General features: G+C 42.3%; 1 protein-coding gene across 2 annotated transcripts in view; it reads right to left on the bottom strand.

Annotated features, from left to right (window-relative positions):
- Positions 1–20033, bottom strand: part of ppp2r5d (protein phosphatase 2, regulatory subunit B', delta) — a 111213-nt gene that overhangs the window by 26415 nt on the left and 64765 nt on the right. For both annotated transcript variants that reach the window (XM_052025260.1, XM_052025261.1), the window contains exons 5-11: positions 16410–16520; positions 14415–14507; positions 12764–12894; positions 10734–10793; positions 3360–3468; positions 2596–2649; positions 1962–2132 (exon numbers count right to left, since the gene is read on the bottom strand). In XM_052025260.1, coding sequence (XP_051881220.1) covers positions 1962–2132; positions 2596–2649; positions 3360–3468; positions 10734–10793; positions 12764–12894; positions 14415–14507; positions 16410–16520 — 729 coding nt within the window. The remainder of the gene's footprint in view (positions 1–1961; positions 2133–2595; positions 2650–3359; positions 3469–10733; positions 10794–12763; positions 12895–14414; positions 14508–16409; positions 16521–20033) is intronic.

The following is a 20033-nucleotide window of genomic DNA, read 5'->3' as shown; positions in this document are numbered from 1 at the left end:
TTAATTGCCCAATAATATCATCTAAAGTTAGGCAAGGCCATACCACCATTCTTTTTTTAGTTTTTGTAAATATTTCTTACTTAGCCTTGGGTTTTTATTCTGCCAAATATATGAAAGAATTTTAGAATCAATAGTATCAAAAAAGATTTCAGAACAAAAGTTGGAATGGCTTGAAATAAATATAAAAATTTTGGTAAAATATTCATCTTAACCGCATTAATTCGGCCTACCAATGAAAGAGACAGTGGGGACCATTTAGTAAATAATTGTTTAACATGGTCAATTAAAGGCAGTAGATTAGCTTTAAATAAGTCCTTATGTCTCTTAGTAATTTTAACACCTAAGGACATAAAATAGTCAGTTACCAATCTAAAAGGTAATTGGCTATAAATTGGGATTTGCATATTTAATGGAAAAGTTCACTCTTATTAAAATTTAATCTATAGCCAGAAAAAACAATAAACTGATCTAACAGTGATAGTACTGCGGGGATAGATTCCTCCGGATCCTATTTACCATATCTGAGCCCTGACTTTAAGCACCTCAATTAAATCTCCCCTCAGCTTATGTTCCAAACAAACTGACCCTACATCCAATCATTTCGAGGCCTGACAAATCCTTGTAAATCTCTTCTGCACCCACGCCAGCCCAGTCACATTTTTCCTGTAATGTGACCAGCTTGTAAACAGTCGGTAGACTGTGAGCACGTGCTGTATGCAGTTCTAGGACAGCTTCCTTGCTCTTCTAGTCTGTGCCTTGGTGTGCCTTTTAAACCTTGTTATCTACCTGCACTGCTGTCTGAGGATTTATGGACATGCTCAGTGTTCCTCCACACCACTCAATATCCTCCCATTTATTGAATATTCCCTTACCTCACTTCACACCAACCCCCAAAGCACCACCTCATAATCCTCTGGATTAAATTGTCACTTTTCTACCCAATTGACCAGACCATCAATATCTTCTTGTAGTCTAAAGCTTTCCTCCTCACTATCAACCACATAGCCAAGTTTTCTAGCTGCAAATTTTTACCAGGCCCCCTCCCATGTCTGAGCCATTGATCAATATTACAAAAAGCCAGGGAGTAGTAAACCCTATGAAACCCCACTGGCTGGAGCCTTCCAGTTACAAAGACACACATCAAAAATGCCCCCTTGCTTCCTGCCACTGAACCAGTTTTGGATCCAATTTACCACTCCCCTTTGGATCCCTTTGGCTATTAGTATTTTTCTTTAACCAGCCTGCCAGGTAGGATCTTTTCAAAAGATTTACCAAAATGCATGTGGAGAACAAGCACCCTCATTAACCCTCCTCACTGGCCTCTCAAAAAATCAACTAGCCAGGACTTTCCCACATATAAACTAATCTGACTGTCCCTGAGAATCTATGCCTTTCTAAGAGAAGGTTTATACTTTTTAGATTCTGAACGATCCATGAACACTACCTCGTTATTCCTTTTTTTTGGCACTATTTATTTATTTTTATAATTTAAAATAACTTTTATGCCTTTGCACTGTAGTACTGCCGCAAAACAACAAATTTCACGTCAAATAAGTCAGTGATAATAAATCTGATTCTTATTATTCTTATCACCTGAAGTTAAACTAACTGGCCCATAATTACTTGGTTTATGGTTCCCCCCTTTGTAAACAACATCAGGTGTCATCCAGTCCGCTGGAACCACACTCACAGCTGGAGAGGATTGAAAGATTGTGGGTCCATAACTTCTGTCCTTTATTCATTTAACAAACTGTATTAAAAGAACTCATTTGTGGGCTTGGTGTGATCAGCTGCAAGTTCAGCAATGCACAATACAGGACTCACCAATACCTGGTTTCACAGCAACAGAAATTCAATCTGGCAGAGGTGGACAGAAGGAAAGGCTAATCCAAGAAACAGTAGTTAAACAAAAAGGCCACTTTACGCTCAAGGAGGAAAACCCAGGGGAATGGTGGGTTTACCTGGAAGTGTGGGCTGGAGACACACTTAGCGAGCTGCCGGAACAGTGGCTCCATGACTTTCACAAACTCTGAGGGCTCAATGACATCTAGAATTTCTTCCAGTTCGTTCAGAAACATCACTTCCTTTGGACTGTGTGTTTTGGGCCAGAACTTGAGCAAACCTACAATCACCTGGGACAGAAGCAGAGCAGACAGAGTCATCTCTAGAGCTTTGAGATAGCAGTCTGGAAACCAAAACAGAAAAATGCAACAGGCGGTTCACCCTATGGTCCTCTGGCCAGATGTTTGCCCCATAGTCGGAAACACCACACCAAAGAGCCATTTATGGCCACCCCATTGGTCAAAACCACATCAATGCCCACCCAAGCTACCCCATAACGAGTACAACACTATCAGCCATCCACTACCAGAGACCACCCCATCATGGATTAAAAATCAACACTCCCAATTATAGAGACACGAGAGACTGAAGATGCTGGAAACTGGAGCAACAAACTGCTGGAGGAACTCAGCGGTTCGAGCAGCAGCTGGTCGACGTTTCAGGATGAGACCCTGCATTGGAACTGAGTGAAAAATATTTTAAAAATATCACAGCAAAAGAGCTTGAAGATGGCGTCAATAACTCTGTACTCACCGGCTCTGTAAGGCTGCTGTCTTTCTCAAGGAACTGCACCACACAATAGGCCAGCTGAAGAGACAAAAAGACCTTATCCTTAAGAATGCCTATTTGATCTCTGCAAGTGAAATCTACTGTAAACAGTGGCTGCATGGTATAACTTGTTAGTCACTCTTCTTTCACTTCACTTATTTTAGAAATTCAGCTGGAGGAAATTTCTGCTCATCCAGTACTGGAAATCAGACAATGAATCTGACAACAGGGGCATTGCAAGGGTCAAGTGACAGTAAGCTAAAACTGGGTGTTGTCGGGTTACGAGGTGGGACTTGCCTTGTTTTTTTAGATGTAGGCATTAAGGAACAACATAGATGTGAAAGAAAAGAATACCAAGAGCAGATCTTTGGAGAATGTAGAGGTAATGTTATGGACAGGGGACAAGAAGCCATTGTAGGTGAATCTCTGGAGAGGTCATGTGCCAGGATCAAATCAAAAACTACTTCTCACTAAATCTCACTCAGAGGCCAGAAGATGGGTGCTGCAGGGAATGCAAGAATATCACACAGGTCCGATTAATGAGGTACAGGGAAGTTTTAAAAAGTAGAGAACACTGGAAAGTCAGCAGGTCAGACAGCATCAGTGCAGAAAGAAGCAGATTTAATGGTTGATGACCAGTCATTAGCTTAAGAAATCTGATCAATGGTTATTAACCTCAAACCTTCCATTACTGAGGATCCTCTTGACTTGAAGAGTTGCATTATTACAGCAGATGAAGTATTCCTTACCTGTGGGTGGTACACACTGAGACTCTTCACCTTGTGCAATGGCAACAACACTCTGATCAGGAACATCTTATGCTCTTCCTTTAAGGGTAATGCAAACCCATTGATTATACTGGACAAGGAAATGAGAGAGGAGAGAAATTAAACCCTTAATAATTCATTTATAAAACCTGAGCATAGATTAAAGACTTCACAGATAACCAGGTAATGGATTTTAAAACTTGCCTATTGATGTTCCTCATGGTAACCTTAATCCCTTGTTTATAACTGCCAATAGCTTCTGCTACTTTGTCCAATAGCTGCTCCTCTTGAGACCAGCCAAATGTCAGTAGAATATTCATAATTAACAAGATTTGTCTTTGCTTTTGCACATTAAGAGGCACTGAGATAGGGATCCTTGGCAATTTCCTTTTCCCGTATCCCAGCTCAGTGAGGTTCAAACTTGGGATTCTTCTGGTGTGTACACCTCAGCAAGACAGATTGCTCAACCTTTGCTCAACAGTGAACCTACATAAGGTTCAGGGACTGCATTTTCCCAAGTGGATGAAAGAACTAATTTCTCCAGAGCTCTTCCTGCCCCAACCCAGGTAGTTAACATTAAATGGACTTGGTGGAGTTGTACAGCAATGAAAGACAGCACTCACACAGTGCCCAAAAGACCTTGCATGTGATCTGGTCCACTAGTTCCACAAATCTAATCTGATGTTTCAGTGTCTGATGCATCAAAAGGCTGTTACGGTTGTTGGAAGCCAATCAGCTCAACACCAGGACATTGTACTATTCCCTATCATGGATGATTCATAAATTGTCCAGATCCTAATGCATGATCCAAAATGTGGTAGTTGGTCAAATGCCACAATGTCAAAAACACATCAGCTGCACAACTCTGCTCATACCTCATCATTACTTCCAAGATCAACTTCAACCCATCCGGCACTGCAGACTATGTCACAGGCAGAAAGATAAGAGTTGTACAGCACAGAAGCAGGCCCTTCAGGCCACCATGTCTATGCAGACCATCAATTACCTATCTAGACTAATCCCGCAACCTACTATGCCTTGGCAATTCAAGAGCCGTCCAGATGCTTCTTAAACGTTGTGGGAGTATCTGCCTCTACCACCTTCTCAGGCAATACATTCCTGATTGCAACCACCCTGTAGGTGAAAAAAATCCTCAGATTCCCCCTAAACCTCTGCCCTCTACCCTACTTATGACCCTCATAATTCTGTACACCTCTATCAGGTTCCCCCTCAGACTCATCTGCTCCACAGAAAATAAATCCAGCCTCTCCTCATAACTGAAACGTTCCATCCCAGGCAACATTGTTGAATCTCCTCTGCACCCTCTCCAGTGTAATCATATCCTTCACATAGTGTAACAGCCAGAAATGCATTCAGAGCTCCATCTGTGGCCTAACCAATATTTTATGAAGTTGTACCAAGACCTCCCTGCTCTGATACTCTATCCCCAAATAATAAAGGCAAACACCCATGTGCCCCCACCTTCAAGGATCTTTTGACTTGTACACCAGGGTCCCTCTGTTCCTCAAATATTCCCTACGGCCCTATCATTCATGGTATGTCCTATCCTTATTAAGCCCCACCCCATCCAAATACATTACTTCACACTTATCAGGATGAAATTTCATCTGCCATTGTCCTGCCCAACTTACTAGCTGATCAATACTATCCTGTAGCCTAAGGTTATCCTCTTCACCGTCAACACCACCACCAATTTTCATGTGATTTGCAAATTTCCTTAGCATATCTCCTATACTCACATTTAAGTTGTTAATGTACATAATAAACGGCAGTGTAGTAGTTAGCGTAATGCTATTACAATGCCAGCGACCCGGGTTCAATTCCCACTGCTGTCTGTAAGGAGTTTGTACGTTCTCCCCGTGTCTGCGTGGGTTTCCTCCGGGTGCTCCGGTAACCTCCCACATTCCAAAGACGTACAGGTTAGGAGCTGTGGGCATGCTATGTTGGTGTCGGACAAGTGGCGACACTTGCGAGCTGCCCCTAGCACATTCCCAAGTAATGGAAAAAGATGTATTTCATTGTGTGTTTTGATGTACATGTGACTAATAAAATAAGTATCTAAATATCTAAACAGCAAGGGTCCCAGCACCAATCCCTGTGGTACACCACTGGTCACTGGCTCCAATCACAAAAGCAATCCTCCACCTTCACCCTTTGTCTCCTATTATCAAGCTAATTTTTGAGTTAATTTGCCATCTTGCCTTGGATTCCATGGACTCTAACTTTCCATGTGGAACCTTGTCAAATGGTTTACTGAAGTCTATGTAGGTCACATCAACTGCACTGCCCTTGGTAATACATTTAGTTACCTCTTCAATAAATTAGTCAGAAAGGATCCATGCTGACTATCCCTGATAATCCTGCCATAACACATTACCAATTACAGATTATTCATATCCCTAAGAACTTTTTTTTGAAATAATTTCACTACCATTGACATTACACGAACTGGTCTATAATTATCCGGCTTATTCCCTGCTGTCCTTCTTGAATAGAGTTGTCACGTTTGTAGTTTTCTGGGGATTTGGATCTCACCTGTAGCCAGCAGAGATTTAACTATCCCCGTCAGTCCCCATCGTTCTCCTTTATCCCCCTCCCTCATCTCCCATAGCAGCCTGGGGTACGTCTCAGCACAGCCTGGGGATTTAGCCACCTTTATACCTGCTTTTTAATGTGAGCATATTCTAGGATTTCATCATCCCAAATGAAACCTCCAACTCCAATGTCTTTCTCCTTAGTGAATACTAAGTTATTCATTTAAGATTCTGCCCATGTCCTCCAGCTCTGCGCACAGATTGCTCCTTTCCTCACCATTGGGCCTCACTCTTTCCCTGGCTACCCTCCTGTTCTTAATATGTTTATTAAATGCTTTGGGATTTTCCTTAATCTTGTCTGCCGGTGGTATTTCTCGGCCCCTCTGTGCCCTCCTAATTTCTGTTTTTAAGCATTACCCTACACTCTCTATACGGCTGAAGGGCCTCTCCTGTTTTCAGTGATCTGTACCTATCATATGCTTCCTTTTGTACCTTTATCAAACCCTCAATATCCCTTATCATCCAAGGTTCCCTAGACTTCTCACCCTTACCCTTACAAGAACCCGTTGGCCCTCTCTTCTCACTATTTCATTTTTAAAAGACTTCCACTTCCCAAATGTTGATTTATCTGCAGGTAACTGCTCCCAGTCAGGTTCTGTCTGATGATATTGAAATCGGCCTACCCCCAATCCAGATACTTCTGGATCATTCTTTTCAATACTTGAAATGTACAGAATTGTTTCTGTCCCCTAGTGCTCACCCACTGACACTTCATCCACTTGCCCAGCTTTATCCCCTAGGAAAAGGTCCAGCACTGCCCCATCCCCAGTAAGAGGATCTATACTGTGGCAGTAAAAGCTCTCCTCGATGCACTTTCAAATTCCACTCAGCCTAATCCTTTCATACCAAGTCTATCCCAGTTAATTTTGGGGAAGTTGAAATCCCCTATACCACCACCCTATTTCTCTGAAACCTCTCTGTGATTTGTCTACATAATTGCTCTTCCATTTCCTGCTGACTGTTGTGGGACCCAGTAAAATGATTGCCCATTTTTTTTATTTCTAGATTTTACCTGTATCTGAAAAACTCTTAAGACTTCCTCCCTCATTACTGTAGTGTCTGTTTCTTAGCAGTTAAACATTCTACACAGGTTTGGAGAGGAAATCATGGTACAGTGTTGTTCATAAACTTTGTACTCCTCCAGTTTTCAGAGATGCCTTTGTTTGATGACCATCTTAAATAAGGTTTCAAAAAACTGAGCATGGTGGATTGGATCTGTTTCGAATCACTATGGCCTTCCTAATAGCCAAAGGAGCAGAGAAGCTTTGAATAACAACTTTACCAGGCTTCTGCTGATCAGGTCTGGACAGCGGCATAATGCACATCGTTACAGGTGTAGACTGTAGTCCAGTCAGGAGCCCAAGGAACACCTGGTCCTGGACTCAGTCAGGAGCCGAGGGAATATTTCTTGGTGGTACTAAATCCAGCTAGGAGCTTAGGAACTGTTCTTACAAAACAGTTGGGGAGAGACAAAGGTCTGTGAAAGCAGCCAATGTGGGCTGTTTCTAGTGTCACTTTTAAAGCAAGTTGTAGGGAAGCAATGAAAAGAGTCAACTATTAACTTGGGCTCAGAAGAATGTTGTCAGTCAAATGGCAACATACTTTAACAAAGGCAGCTAAAGGATTGAAAGTGATATTAAAGGGTTAAACACCCAAATCATTGCAAAGAAAATGAACTCCCTTCCAAACAATCCACTTGAGTATCTTCAGCAATTATTTCCCACGAAACCTGTTAATGACAGTACTGAACTTTTCCACATCTGTACACAACGCACGCATCAGCAGATTAACAAGCAACTCCAGTCATGAATTCCCCTTCTGGGGCCTCTCATACGAATTAAAAGTCTGGCTTCTCTGCCACCTACTGCTTGGCAGGATCGCACAAACATTACACATTTACTTCACATGTTTTTGTTTAATTGCATTATTCAGCAGAATCTCAGCAAGAATTAACTTGAACCAAGGCTATCTTGGCAGCTACTTCAGCCAAGTAGATTCAGGCACTCGGTTACTTATGGGCCCTGACAAATGCTGCTGCTCAACTAATTTATTACACGTACAGAAATCCCCTAAGAATCACTACTAACCTCACTACTAGGGAAGGGGAATATATGCTGGTCTTGAAGTTATGCTCAGGTCCCAAAAATCAATAAAAACACTTTCAAGTTACTTCAGCCTTCTTGATGATGAGTTCCAAGAAAAGGTAAAACAACTCAAGTGCACTGGATATAGTGCTGGTACTGATGGCAGAGCCAAGTCATCTTTGGCATTGTCATCAATGACCCTCCCTTCATCCAAAGTGGGGGTGTCTGCTTAATATTTAATTGCATTATTGGTTCCTCAAACTGTGTGTGCACCAGATCTGGGCTGACGTAGTGATTAAAATTAATGCCATGCATTGAGAGGAAATGAACAAAAGCAGCAAAATAGCACCAGTGATACCACCATCAAATCTGGGGCTTCACTGCTGACCAGGAAATCAAAGAATGCAGCTCTAAAAACGCATGAGACAATTCAGGACAAAACAATGCCATTTCACCACTCATAAGCTGGCTACGCTTTTGGCCACAGCTCCGAGTTATGAAAGTTGTGATATAGAAAGTGTCCACCATCTAAGACATAACTGAAATGTTCAGGTCAGGCAACATCTCTGGAAGGAGAAACAGAGTCAAAATCTCAGGTCCTTGAAATCAAAACTCAGAGAAACTAGAAAACATGTTACAAGTTGCAGAGAAAGGGCGAGTTGCGAATATGTGTGAAAAGGTAGGGGCCAAGAGAGGGCAGCACAGTGGTGCAGCGGGTGGCATTGCTGCCTCCCATTGATCCCAACTTCTGATGGGGTTGCTCTGAGAGCTGGCACAGACTTGATGGGCCAAACAGGTTTCTCCCATGTCAACATGCTGGTGCCAGCTGAGATTAATTGCATTGATCTGTATGGAGGTGGAAACAGAGGGAGATGAAACAGGACAGGAGTGAGGAGAAAATACTGCTGCAACTGTAAGATTCAGAAGGGAGCTGGAAATCTGGAAAAGATTACAGAAAATGGTTACTAGGTGAGGCAACATCTGTGGGGATAAAAACCTGACATAACCTTGCACAAGACGTGGCCAGTACCAAAACTGGAAAAAATTGATTATTTGAAATTACTGAATTCACTGTTCAGGCCTGAAGGTTGTAATGTGCCCAGATGGAAAGAGAGATGCCGTTCCTTGAGCTTACTTTGAGCTTCATTGAAACAGCATAAGAGACTAAAGACCGAGGTCAGAATGGGAGTGGGATGGGGAATTAAAGTGACAGGCAACTGGAAGCTCAGGGTTATCTTTGAGGATTGAACCGAGATGCACTGCCGTCACACAATTTGTGCTTGGGATTTTCCCATAATGCTGGCACCAAATGCAGTACACCAAATTGGAGGTGCATGATATCATTGTTTCACCTCAGGGCAGTGTTTGGGCCTTTGGACGGTGGGAAGGAAAGAGATAAAAGGCATTGGATCTCTTTATTCTTGCATTTCCACCAATTTAGTGCGCTCCAGTTGCTGCTCACGATGTGCTCTCCTCAACGCTGGAGGAACCAAATGCAGATCAATGAGTGTTTTGCAGAATGACTTTGTTCAGTCTTGTCACTTTAATTCTTCATCTTTCTTACTTCCACTCCTGACCACAGTCTCTAGCCCCTACACTTATTCTAACAAAAATAAGCTTGAGGAACAGCATCTCATCTTCAGTCAAGGCACATTATAGTCCTTGGCACTAAACAGTGAACTCAACAATTTCAGATAACTAGCATTTCCAGTTTGGGTCTGAACTACCTGTTCTGATGCAAGGTCATCAACCCGTGATGTTAACTCACAAATGCTGCCTGACCTGCTGGACATTTCCCATGTTCTCTCTTTTTTTTCAGGTTTCCAGCAACTGCTGTGCTCTGCATCTCACAGGGATTTGTTTCCCTCTTCTCCTGCCCTCACTCATCTCTTTCTATGAATGTCTCCTCCAGAGAGGGGCGCCATTAACAAGATATCACCACTCTCTCTCAGCTGACATCACCACCATTAAGACACAAGAGACTGATGCAGGGTTTCAACCCGAAACATTGACAACTCCTTTCCCCCGACAGGTGCTGCTCAACCCTCGAAGTTCCTCCAGCAGCTATCACCACCATTAAGTCTTGGCCTCTATTCTATGTCGGCCGTTCTCTTTGTTTTCTCCGCCCATTCGCCTTCTCTGCAACATTAAACGTGCTCATTTGCTAACAGTGCCTGATTCTGAATTAATGTCATTGACCTGAAACATTAACCGCTTCCCTCTCCAGAAATGCTGCTGAATATATCCAACATTTTCTTTTTTGATATTAAATAGTTGTCTTTACAAATGGCAATGGAGTCACCAATGCCTAATTTAGTGAATTTCCTTGTAGTTTCCGATACCTTGAGCAACACACACACACAGTGCTGGAGGAACTCAGCAGGTCTGGCAGCACCTATGGAGAGAAATAAACAGTCGATGTTTCGGGCCGAGACCCTTCATCACTGTTTACTTCCCTCCATAGATGCTGCCTGACCTGCTGAGTTCCTCCAGCACCTTGTGTGTGTGTGTTGCTTCAGATTCCAGCAACTGCAGAATCTCTTGAGTTTCCAATACCTTTGGTTTGGTTTCGACACAGATGGCCATCATCTACAGTGGACGCCTCTTTCAGTTCACCCAGTTACACGCACAAAAAAGAGGAGTTGAACACCACTCACCTGCCCAAAATCTCGAGAAGCTCTGCAATTCCATTATGGTGTTCAGTTTCATAAATAAACCTAAATAAAAACATTTAAAAACCACAGAATCAGAAATCAGCATGGGAGAAGGTCCATCAATTCATGTGCCTTAGCTGTTTTTGAAAAAAACTGCCTGATTAATCCCATGCCCCTGCTCTTTCCCTACAAGCTTTCAAAATGCTGCTTTTCAAATATTCTTGAGATTGCAATTAGATATATATTTTATTTCATCCAAAAACAACAGTGTTTCACCTTTACAAAGCTAATACAGCAAGGTATCGTAAAGCTTTACAGAGATAGGAACTATATCGCTTAAGTATTGATACAGCCAAAAATTTTGAACCAAGTATTCTGTAAATTAATGCAAAAAAGCCACAGAAATGAAAGGTTATCTCAGACAATCAGAATAAGCAAAATTTAAAACTCCTTTACCCAAGGTGCAGAGGCAACTGAGATGTCAAAGTGGTCAGCCTTGCATCCAGAGACTAAGCAGATATGCACACAGACACACCATGGTTCAATTAGGTAGAAGAAGGTGAAAAGAAAATTCGGAGGAAATCAAACACTGAGCTGCCAAGGAGATGGACTGAGCAAGGATTCAGCAAGAGGGATGGAGTCAGTGACGAAGCATCACGTTACTGGTGGAAGTTGAACAGGGCAGTTTCACAAGAAATTTACCATTTCCAACAGAACATATACTGTACATATGGGTCTTTGGCAAAGACAGCAACATTGGCACAGAACGGTACTGGATTCATCTGCAGAAAATCTTGAATCTTGAAAGCTTCACTAATATGAATATTTGCCAGAACATTGGTATGATCAAGAATAATCCCTCACAGATGCGGAAAGCCAGCCCAGACCTGGTTTAATTCACTAAGAACCCAGTGCAGCTCCTTCACAGCTATCAAGGATGAGAAGCCAATGCCACCAGTAAACGTGTAACTTTCCCTCCATTGCACAATCCTTCTGAAGAAAAGACACCCCTCTATTCATTACACACTATGCTGCACTTGCACAGGAGTGATGATTTGAGGGCAAGTCACCCAACACCATTTCATGACTCAATAATAAAACACTTTGTAAATGTCAAAAATAAACTAAAAGCCAAGTGCTGGAAATGTACCAAAAGCCCAAGACCTTGGCTTCAAACAAATTAGCAGGAAATGACAGTCCCTATATGGGCAACTGCTTGTCCATTATTTGGGTGGAATTTGCATTCTGGTCTGTGAAGTTCACTACTATGCAAGCTGAAGTTGTTGCCACGAGGAGGTTATGCTCTATCAGATAGTCATTGAAGGGGAAGTGTGAAATTGTCACACATCTGGAGTTTATAATGGTCTGCCCTGCAGGTTTATGTTGAGAGCATAAAATAAAGCACAAGAAACAGCGATTTAGCCCCACATCACCCATGCCAGTGCTTTGAAAGAGATATCCAACAATCCCAGCCCCCAATTATTTTGCAATGTCCATTTGCTAGTTATTGCCTAAATTGCTTCCTTCAACCTCTCTGACTGCACATTCAGAACTCAGAGTACAGTATAAAACCCTGATCACCTGGCACCCCAGGACTTGGTGATGCCTGACCGGCAGATCTTCCAGCTATTGGATGTTATTCCTATTAATATTCTAATAATATTCTAACTCATTTCTTAATACATTTAATGGCAGTCTAATACATTTTCCAGTGGGCTCCAGTACATTCCAGGGAATGCAGGAACAGGGCCCTAGAACGTTCATTGCAGTATGTTCATAGGAACTTGGGAAATCGGGGACCAGTGCATTCAAGGGAATGCAGGAAATGGGGCCCAATGAGCCAGGTGCTGAACCATCAGGAGTTCCTAACAAGGAAGAGTGGATCATCGTAGTTTTATCATCCTGGGGCCAGCTGGACATTTCTTCGTGAAATTAACTTAAAAACTATAGAATTCCTAAGTACTTTGTAGATTTTCTATTACCTATACAAGCCCTTCTCTGCTTCTCCTTAAATCATTGTCACAGACAATTACCTGTAAAAGATATTATTGATTTGTCTCCGGATGTAAGCTCTCAAGCCCAGGAACTTGCCGTAGATTCTATGAAGGATTGTCTTCAGGAAATCTCTCTCCCTTGGATCCTCACTATCAAATAATTCCAGTAACTGGGAGGGAGAAAGAAACACAAAACCTATGATCGATTTGTACTCCTAATGAAAAATACAGATACGCTGATACATTGTCAGTATTTTTAAGTGCAATGTAATTGTCTACGCAACATTTTCCTTAGTTCCTGTTCTAATGATAATTTGATTTATTATCCTTAAGCATTTTTAGGCACTTGATGTGAATCAAACCCTAAAGTTGAAGAACATTTTGAAATTATTTTGTTCTGCGTTGAAGTTAGCTTTACTTCATGTACAAAATGTTTCAGTCAATCAAGGAATTGTCTGTCTGAGTTCAGGCCAACTGATTGGTATGTCCTCATTTTCCCTCTGTCCTTTCTTGAATGGAAGCATTACATTTTCTGTTTTCCAATCACCTTGGGACCCACTCGCTTTTCTAGCACCTTTCTTTACCAATATTAAAATTCTTCATTCCTATTGGCCCCTGACAGTTCTGATGAAAGATCAACCTAAACATTAACTGTTTCACACTCCATGGATGCTGCTTTACCTGCTGAGTTTCGTGCCTTGCATTCTTAACATTCCTTAGTTGCCCCACTACAACTGGAATGCTTCATATGTCCTCAGCAAATGCTTTCTCCTTCAATACAATTTCTTCTATTTCACTTCCTGAGGATTCCAAATTTACCCCTATTCCCCTCGTTCTTGCTAATTTACCTATCATTTTCCTTGACAATTTTTCCCCTTTGCTATTCAATTCTAAGCCCTCCCAGTCCTCATTCTTTTGTACACAGCAACATATGCTAGTCCCTTTAACCTACTATCTTTATGTTAGACAGGAGCCACATTTCTCAATGGAATGCAACTTCACTGAGAATTTTAAAATACTGCTTTAAATGTGTCTTGTTCCTCATGTGTTACCAAAATTAATTTAATTTTCCAACTGAGCTTGAACAGTATATCCGTCATACCTATGTAATTGTATTTTAAGACTCTTGTTTCAGACTTAAATTTCTTCTTCCAGCTCTGCCTTTGTGTATACGTGAAATATATTTGAAGGCCCCATTGTTTTAAGCTCAGTATTAGAGCCAATTGGTTTATCTTTAGCATATTCCTGCTCAACAGCATTTTTGTTCGGTCTGAAAACGCTTCAAGATCCAAGGGTAAAACAGTGATTTGCTCAGTGATGAGGTGCTGTTCCAAGTAGATTGACCAACATTTATTCCCAGTTATATCAGCATGTAATATTTGGAATGACTTCTGCTTATGTACAACATTTTTAATACTACAATTTTTCAGGACCATTGGATCTGATGAGTACCTCACTCTCAGCTCTCTGCTGAATCCATATTACAGCTAGTTACTAGATAGCCAGTGTGATCCTTTCTCACTGCAAGTTAGGTTGCAGCTCCACAACACCCAGTAGTTGGTCCCAATTTGCAGCATGCCATTTGCAAAAGCTAAGAGGCACAGAAAACTACATATTACCACCCAACCAGGCAACACTCTGCTACCACACTAGATTTTACTCCTTTGTGCCAGGCAGAGGATGTACTCACCGACAGGACAAATTTCTGGTCAACATACTTCTTGGCTACATTTGGTTGGAAATCAGCACACTCAAGGAATCGCAGGAAAAATTCATAGACGAGCTGAAATGAGGAGCAAGAACGAATACAAATTGGGCCTTCCATCAGTTAAATACAGAAATATGAATGAGAAGCAGAGGTAGTTAACTTGGACCTTTGAGCCTGCTCTGGAATTTAATAAGATTATAGTTGACCTGATTGTAACCTCAACTCCACATTCCAGCAGTAACCTTTGACTCACTTGCTAATCAATAATATATCTGCCTCCAACTTAAAAATAACCAATGATTCTGCTTTCACTGCATTTTGAGGAAGAGATACAAAGACTCACCAAAAAATTGTCTAATTTACCTTGCGTGGGCAACCCCTTATTTTTCCAGTGACCCTTAGTCCTGCTCCAGTTTACAAGAGGAAATATCTTTTCCAGACCCCTCTTATTAAGACTCTGCAGGATCTTCCACCTTCCAATAAAGCCCCCCCTCTCTTCTTAACTTCAGTGGGTACAAGCCTAGCTCACCAACCTTTCTGTACAAGACAACTCATCCATTTCATAAGTTTGGGAAACCTCCTCTGAATATCCTCCCTTAAATGAAGAGGCTAATACAGTACATAAAATTCCAGATATGGTCTCACCAACACCCTACACAACTTCATAGGTGGAAGGGAATGTTGTGATGAAGACATTGTAGTTCTGTATTGTGATATAGATAGACTGAGTGACTGGATGAAAACCTAGCAAATGGAATTTAATGTGGGAAAGAGGAATCAAAAGGCAATTATCTAAACAGAGAGCGACTGCAAGTGAGTGAAGTTCAGGTGGATCCAGGTGTTCTTGTGCTGATCGGCTGGCATGATTCACAGTGTGAAATCCCCTTTGGTGATCCGATCTAGGACTATCTCAGATTCATCCGTTCCAAGGAGAGATTCTATTACCAAAATCTCTACAACAACATTCAGCAAGAATGGAAAAATGGCAAACCAGCAAGCAGCACCTTGGGAGACATGAGTCATTTTTGCAATACTTTCAATCCAACAAGCAGTTAAGGTGGCAAACGGCATGTTGGCCTTTATTGTGGCAGGGTTGGAGTTTAAGAATAGGGAGGTTTTTTTTTACAGTTATACAGGGTGTTGGTAAGGCCACACCTGGAATACTGAGCACAGTTTTGGTCCCCTTACCTAAAAAAGGATATAGTAAGATTGGAGGCAGTCCAAAAGGAGATACACCAGGCTAATTCCTGGGATAAGAGGGTTGTCCGATCAAGAGAGGCTAGACAGTTTGGCTCTGTATTCCTTGGAGGTAAGAGGAATGAGGGGCAACCTTGTTTAAACATTTAAGATCCTAAAGGGGCTTGACAGGGCAGACGTTGAGATGTTTCACTCGTGGAGGAGCCACAAACAAGGGGACACAGCTGCAAAATAAGGGGCCAGTGATTTAAAACTGAGTAATGTAGAAGCTTCTCTCAGAGGGTATTGAAGCTCTGGAATTCTCTGCCTCCAAGGGTGATGGAGGCCCGATCATTAGGTACATTTAAGGTGGAGATAGATAAATATCTGAAAGATCGAGGAATTAAGCGCATGGGGAATGGCACAGAAGAGGAACTGAGGCCAGCATTGATCAGCCATGATCATAGTGACTAGTGGGATAGACTTCAGGACCTGGTGGTTTATACCTGCTCCTATTTTCTTGTGAAACATAGGCTCCCTACTTCTGTATTCAATTCCTCCAAGCAATAAATCATAACACCGTAAGCTTTTCTAATTATTTGTGGTACCTGCAAACTAAAATCAGATGTTGAAGGGATCAGTGTAAATGTTGGCATCCTACAACTGAGGCAGGCTTTACCATTAATTTCTGCATTCCTGCCACTCATATCCACCCACGACCCCACACACTCTCCCCTGCCCCAGTGCACTCCACAATTACACACGGCATGCACACCTAACCTCCAGAGTGGTGCACCTTACCTGTAGATGTGGCCATGCAGCCTCAAGTGTGGGCTCATCTTCCTCTGGATCAAATTCTGCCCCAGTGGGGTTAGACGAAGGTGGCAATGTCCTGAATAGGTTTATTGAAAACTGAGGACATAAATATCTTACGGTTAAAGAGATAATTACATCTGCTAGAAAGTAAACAATGCCATAAGTGGACAACTCAGGCAGGGAAAGACACACAGGCAACAGTTCTGACATTTACTAACCTAAGGTATTTGCAATCTCTTATTTGCCAAACAATCGGCTTTGCATTACATTATTTATTTTAAATTCCCTCAATATTTGATAAGCTGTCCCCATAACAAGTTACATTTGTTATAACATATCCCAGAACATAACAGTGTGACTAGATCCAGGATGGTTTCTAATTAATCTTTTGTTTGTCAATTGAGCCAGAAATCACTGGAGAGACATTGTGGAGAAGTGAGATACAGGAAGCAGTGAGGTGACAGGAACCATTTTACAAGTTCAAATTGTACTGACATAATCTGGGCAGAGGTCCAAGCTTCCCGGATAGTAGGGGAAAATAGAGGCCAATTGTAAGGAAGTGGAATAATTTCTACAGGATGTGATTCTGGGAGAGTTAGCTTGTTAAAAGGAATCTTGGCACCACGCACACAAAAATTTATCTAAGTGGGATAAAAAGATAGAGATCAGTGGGAATAAAAATACACTATCAACAAAACTAATGATGGAAATAAAGCTATGTAAAAAGCAAATGGAGTTCATTTCTAGAGGTGTTTTCACTTGCAGACAAGACTAGGAACTTTATGACCTTGAAAGCTTAGAATGTTACCACAAGGAGTAGTTATGCCAAATAGGATAGATGGAGAAATTCTCTGGCTCTTTCTCTCCTTCTACTCCTCTAAACCCTGACCTCATCTCTTCTCTAAATCCCATCCCTTGCCGTGTTTCCATTCTGATCTTCCCCTCTCTGATCCTGAACAATCAGTCCTCAGAGACATCTCCCTATATCCTCATCTCAATGAATTCTAAGCCCAACATGATCCTGCGCTTTGCTTCTGCTGTCTTTGCCCCTGTGCCCATTTCTTTGACCATAAATCTTTACCTCAGATTGTGGAACCTTTCTGCCATCTTCTGAATTCCCAATCCTCCTGGATCCCTCCCCTCTGACACTCCAATCTACTCATTGCTACCAACAATGCACTGACTGTCTCAACTTATCCATTCCACTTAACCTCTAACCTAAGTCTACTCTGAACAAGCAGCACTGTGCTAAGGACTAGCCCCAACAATGTTATCAAACCTGCTGTCAATCTGTTATCGCCAGTGAACAGACCTCCGCCTCACAGAATGCCAGTTCTTGGATAACTCAAATATCCCACTGTACCATGATGACCTCTGAACATCAGACCAATATCTCACAGAAAGTCACTGATCACATTTCATCTGGCCACAGATCTTCCCACAGCAGCCTCCAGCCTCAGTCTCCAACCACATCCTGCCTAATTCTGCCACCTCCTAATGACAGCCTGGAAGGCTCCCTGCTTCAGCCTGCCCGTCCCACAGAAGTCATTTCTTGCTACCTTGACTCTATTCTTTCTCCCCTTCCCACATACACCTATGACACCTGATGTCCTTTGGCAGTTTTCTCAATCCAAGTAACTCATTTCCACCATGGACATCAATATATCGCCACCCCTGAGGGCCCTTTGCATCTTTCTTGAACAGAGGCCCAACTAGGCTTCCTCCTCCAGCAACACCCTCTTTGGTTCAATTTCACGTTGAACAACTTCTTAAGTGTAGCTAATGAAATGTTCTTGAATTGTCTATTAGATACATGAAACGGTTGTTGTTGGTTGTTGCTACTCAGCCCCCCTCCCCCCATGCCTCCTTTTGATTGTACAAGTGCTGCTTCCTGTACTCTTACATAATTTGAAAGCTTCATCACTTTTGCCGCCAATTTCCATACAATTCACTTTCACCTGGTTCATCTCTGGTAAATGAGTAAATGGAAGCAGTTGGAGAGCAAAAACATAGACATAAGAATGTAGGACTGCACTGCCTTCTTACAATGAGGCCCAACACAAGCTTGAGGAACAGTAGCTCACCCTTAGTCTGGGCACATCACAGCTTCCAGTGATAATGAATTCTACAACTTCAGGTAACCTGATTTTTCTGACTGTACCAGTTGTCCATCTGTGATGTTGGCTCAGCCTGTTTATAATTTCCTTTCCTTCCCTCTCTGGAAGTGGAGGACTTGCCCAGCCTGACCTGCCAGGGAAGTCTTCCCCCTCTGCATTTCACCCCTCCCACATTCTTATGTCTATGTTCTCACTCTCTAACTGCTCCCATTGACCAGATAACCACACTTACAGCTTATCCCCATAGTCACCCTGGCTCTACCCTATCAAAGACACCCCACCCTCTCTGCAGCTTAACAAGCTTCTTTTGCCTCCTTCCCAGTTCTGATGAAGGGTCCTCGACCTGAAATATTAATTCTGTTTGTCTTCCCACATGTGGCCTGACCTGCTGAGTCTTCCAGCATTTTCAGTTTTTATTTTAAATTTCCAGCATCTGCAGTTTTTTCATTTTCATATATATATTCTATTCCTACCACAACTCCCGATGTCTGCTTTTACACAGTTCCAATGAAGCCTAACACAAGCTCAAGGGACAGCGTTTTATCTTCTGACAATAAGTTATGGCCCTTGCCTTTCCAGTGCGTGTCAGAACTGGCCAGTCCGGACTCAGGGTCAATAACTCTGTTCCTTCTCTCTAACTGTCTCCATTCATCCGTCGACCAGATAACTTCTTCTACAACTCATTCCCACATCTATCCTAGCCTCACCCTATCATAGTTATTTCCTTTGTCCTATCCATTCCTCTCCCACTCTCTCTGGAACTTAAAACACACTTGCTTTCTCTCTTTCCCAGTTCTGACCAAAGGTCTGCGAGCCAAAACATGAACATTGTTTCTCTTTCTGCAGATGCCACCTGACTTGATGAGTATTCCCAGCAATTATTGTTTTTATTTTAGCTAGAATTTGTTAACTTGGCATTTGGTGCCACAGGAAGAGTTGGGTCTTAGAGTCTTGTGTAAATACAGGAGGATTTATTCCAGGTCTACTATGTACTGCTCCTACTGAGTATGAAAATCCAGAGAAAGAGATACTGCACTGCTGCTTTATTTCTGTCTCAGAGAAAGCAAACAGAGGCATGGCAGGGGACCTGAGATTTGTGAAATTCACATTCTGCACCATATGGGAACTTCAGGATCCTCAAAAACCAGAGGGGATAGAAGGTATAGTCAGCTGCAGCAGAACTTGTTGCTTGGGCAAGAGTTGATGTCACTGCAGTCCATTTGTAAAGCTGAGAGTTTCACAGACAGCACACTTCAGGAGGTGACAACACTGCAGCTCAAGGCCATGCAGGTAGAGAACTATTGGGTGACATAAAATGTGCGGGCAGGTAATCTGCAACCTACCCACCAAGGACATTCTGCTCTCTAACAGTATTTGTTTTTGATTACTGATGGGGGAATAGGCCCCCAATGGGACCTGAGTCTTTCAAGACCATGGTGGAGGAAAAGGGAGGAGGCTGGGTGGGTGGGAGGAGACAGATCAGTTACAGGGG

The sequence above is a fragment of the Pristis pectinata genome, chromosome 10 (genome assembly GCF_009764475.1).
Source record: "Pristis pectinata isolate sPriPec2 chromosome 10, sPriPec2.1.pri, whole genome shotgun sequence".
Taxonomy (NCBI): domain Eukaryota; kingdom Metazoa; phylum Chordata; class Chondrichthyes; order Rhinopristiformes; family Pristidae; genus Pristis; species Pristis pectinata.
The sequence above is the reverse complement of the archived record's forward strand: the minus strand, read 5'-3'. Positions and strand labels throughout refer to the sequence as shown.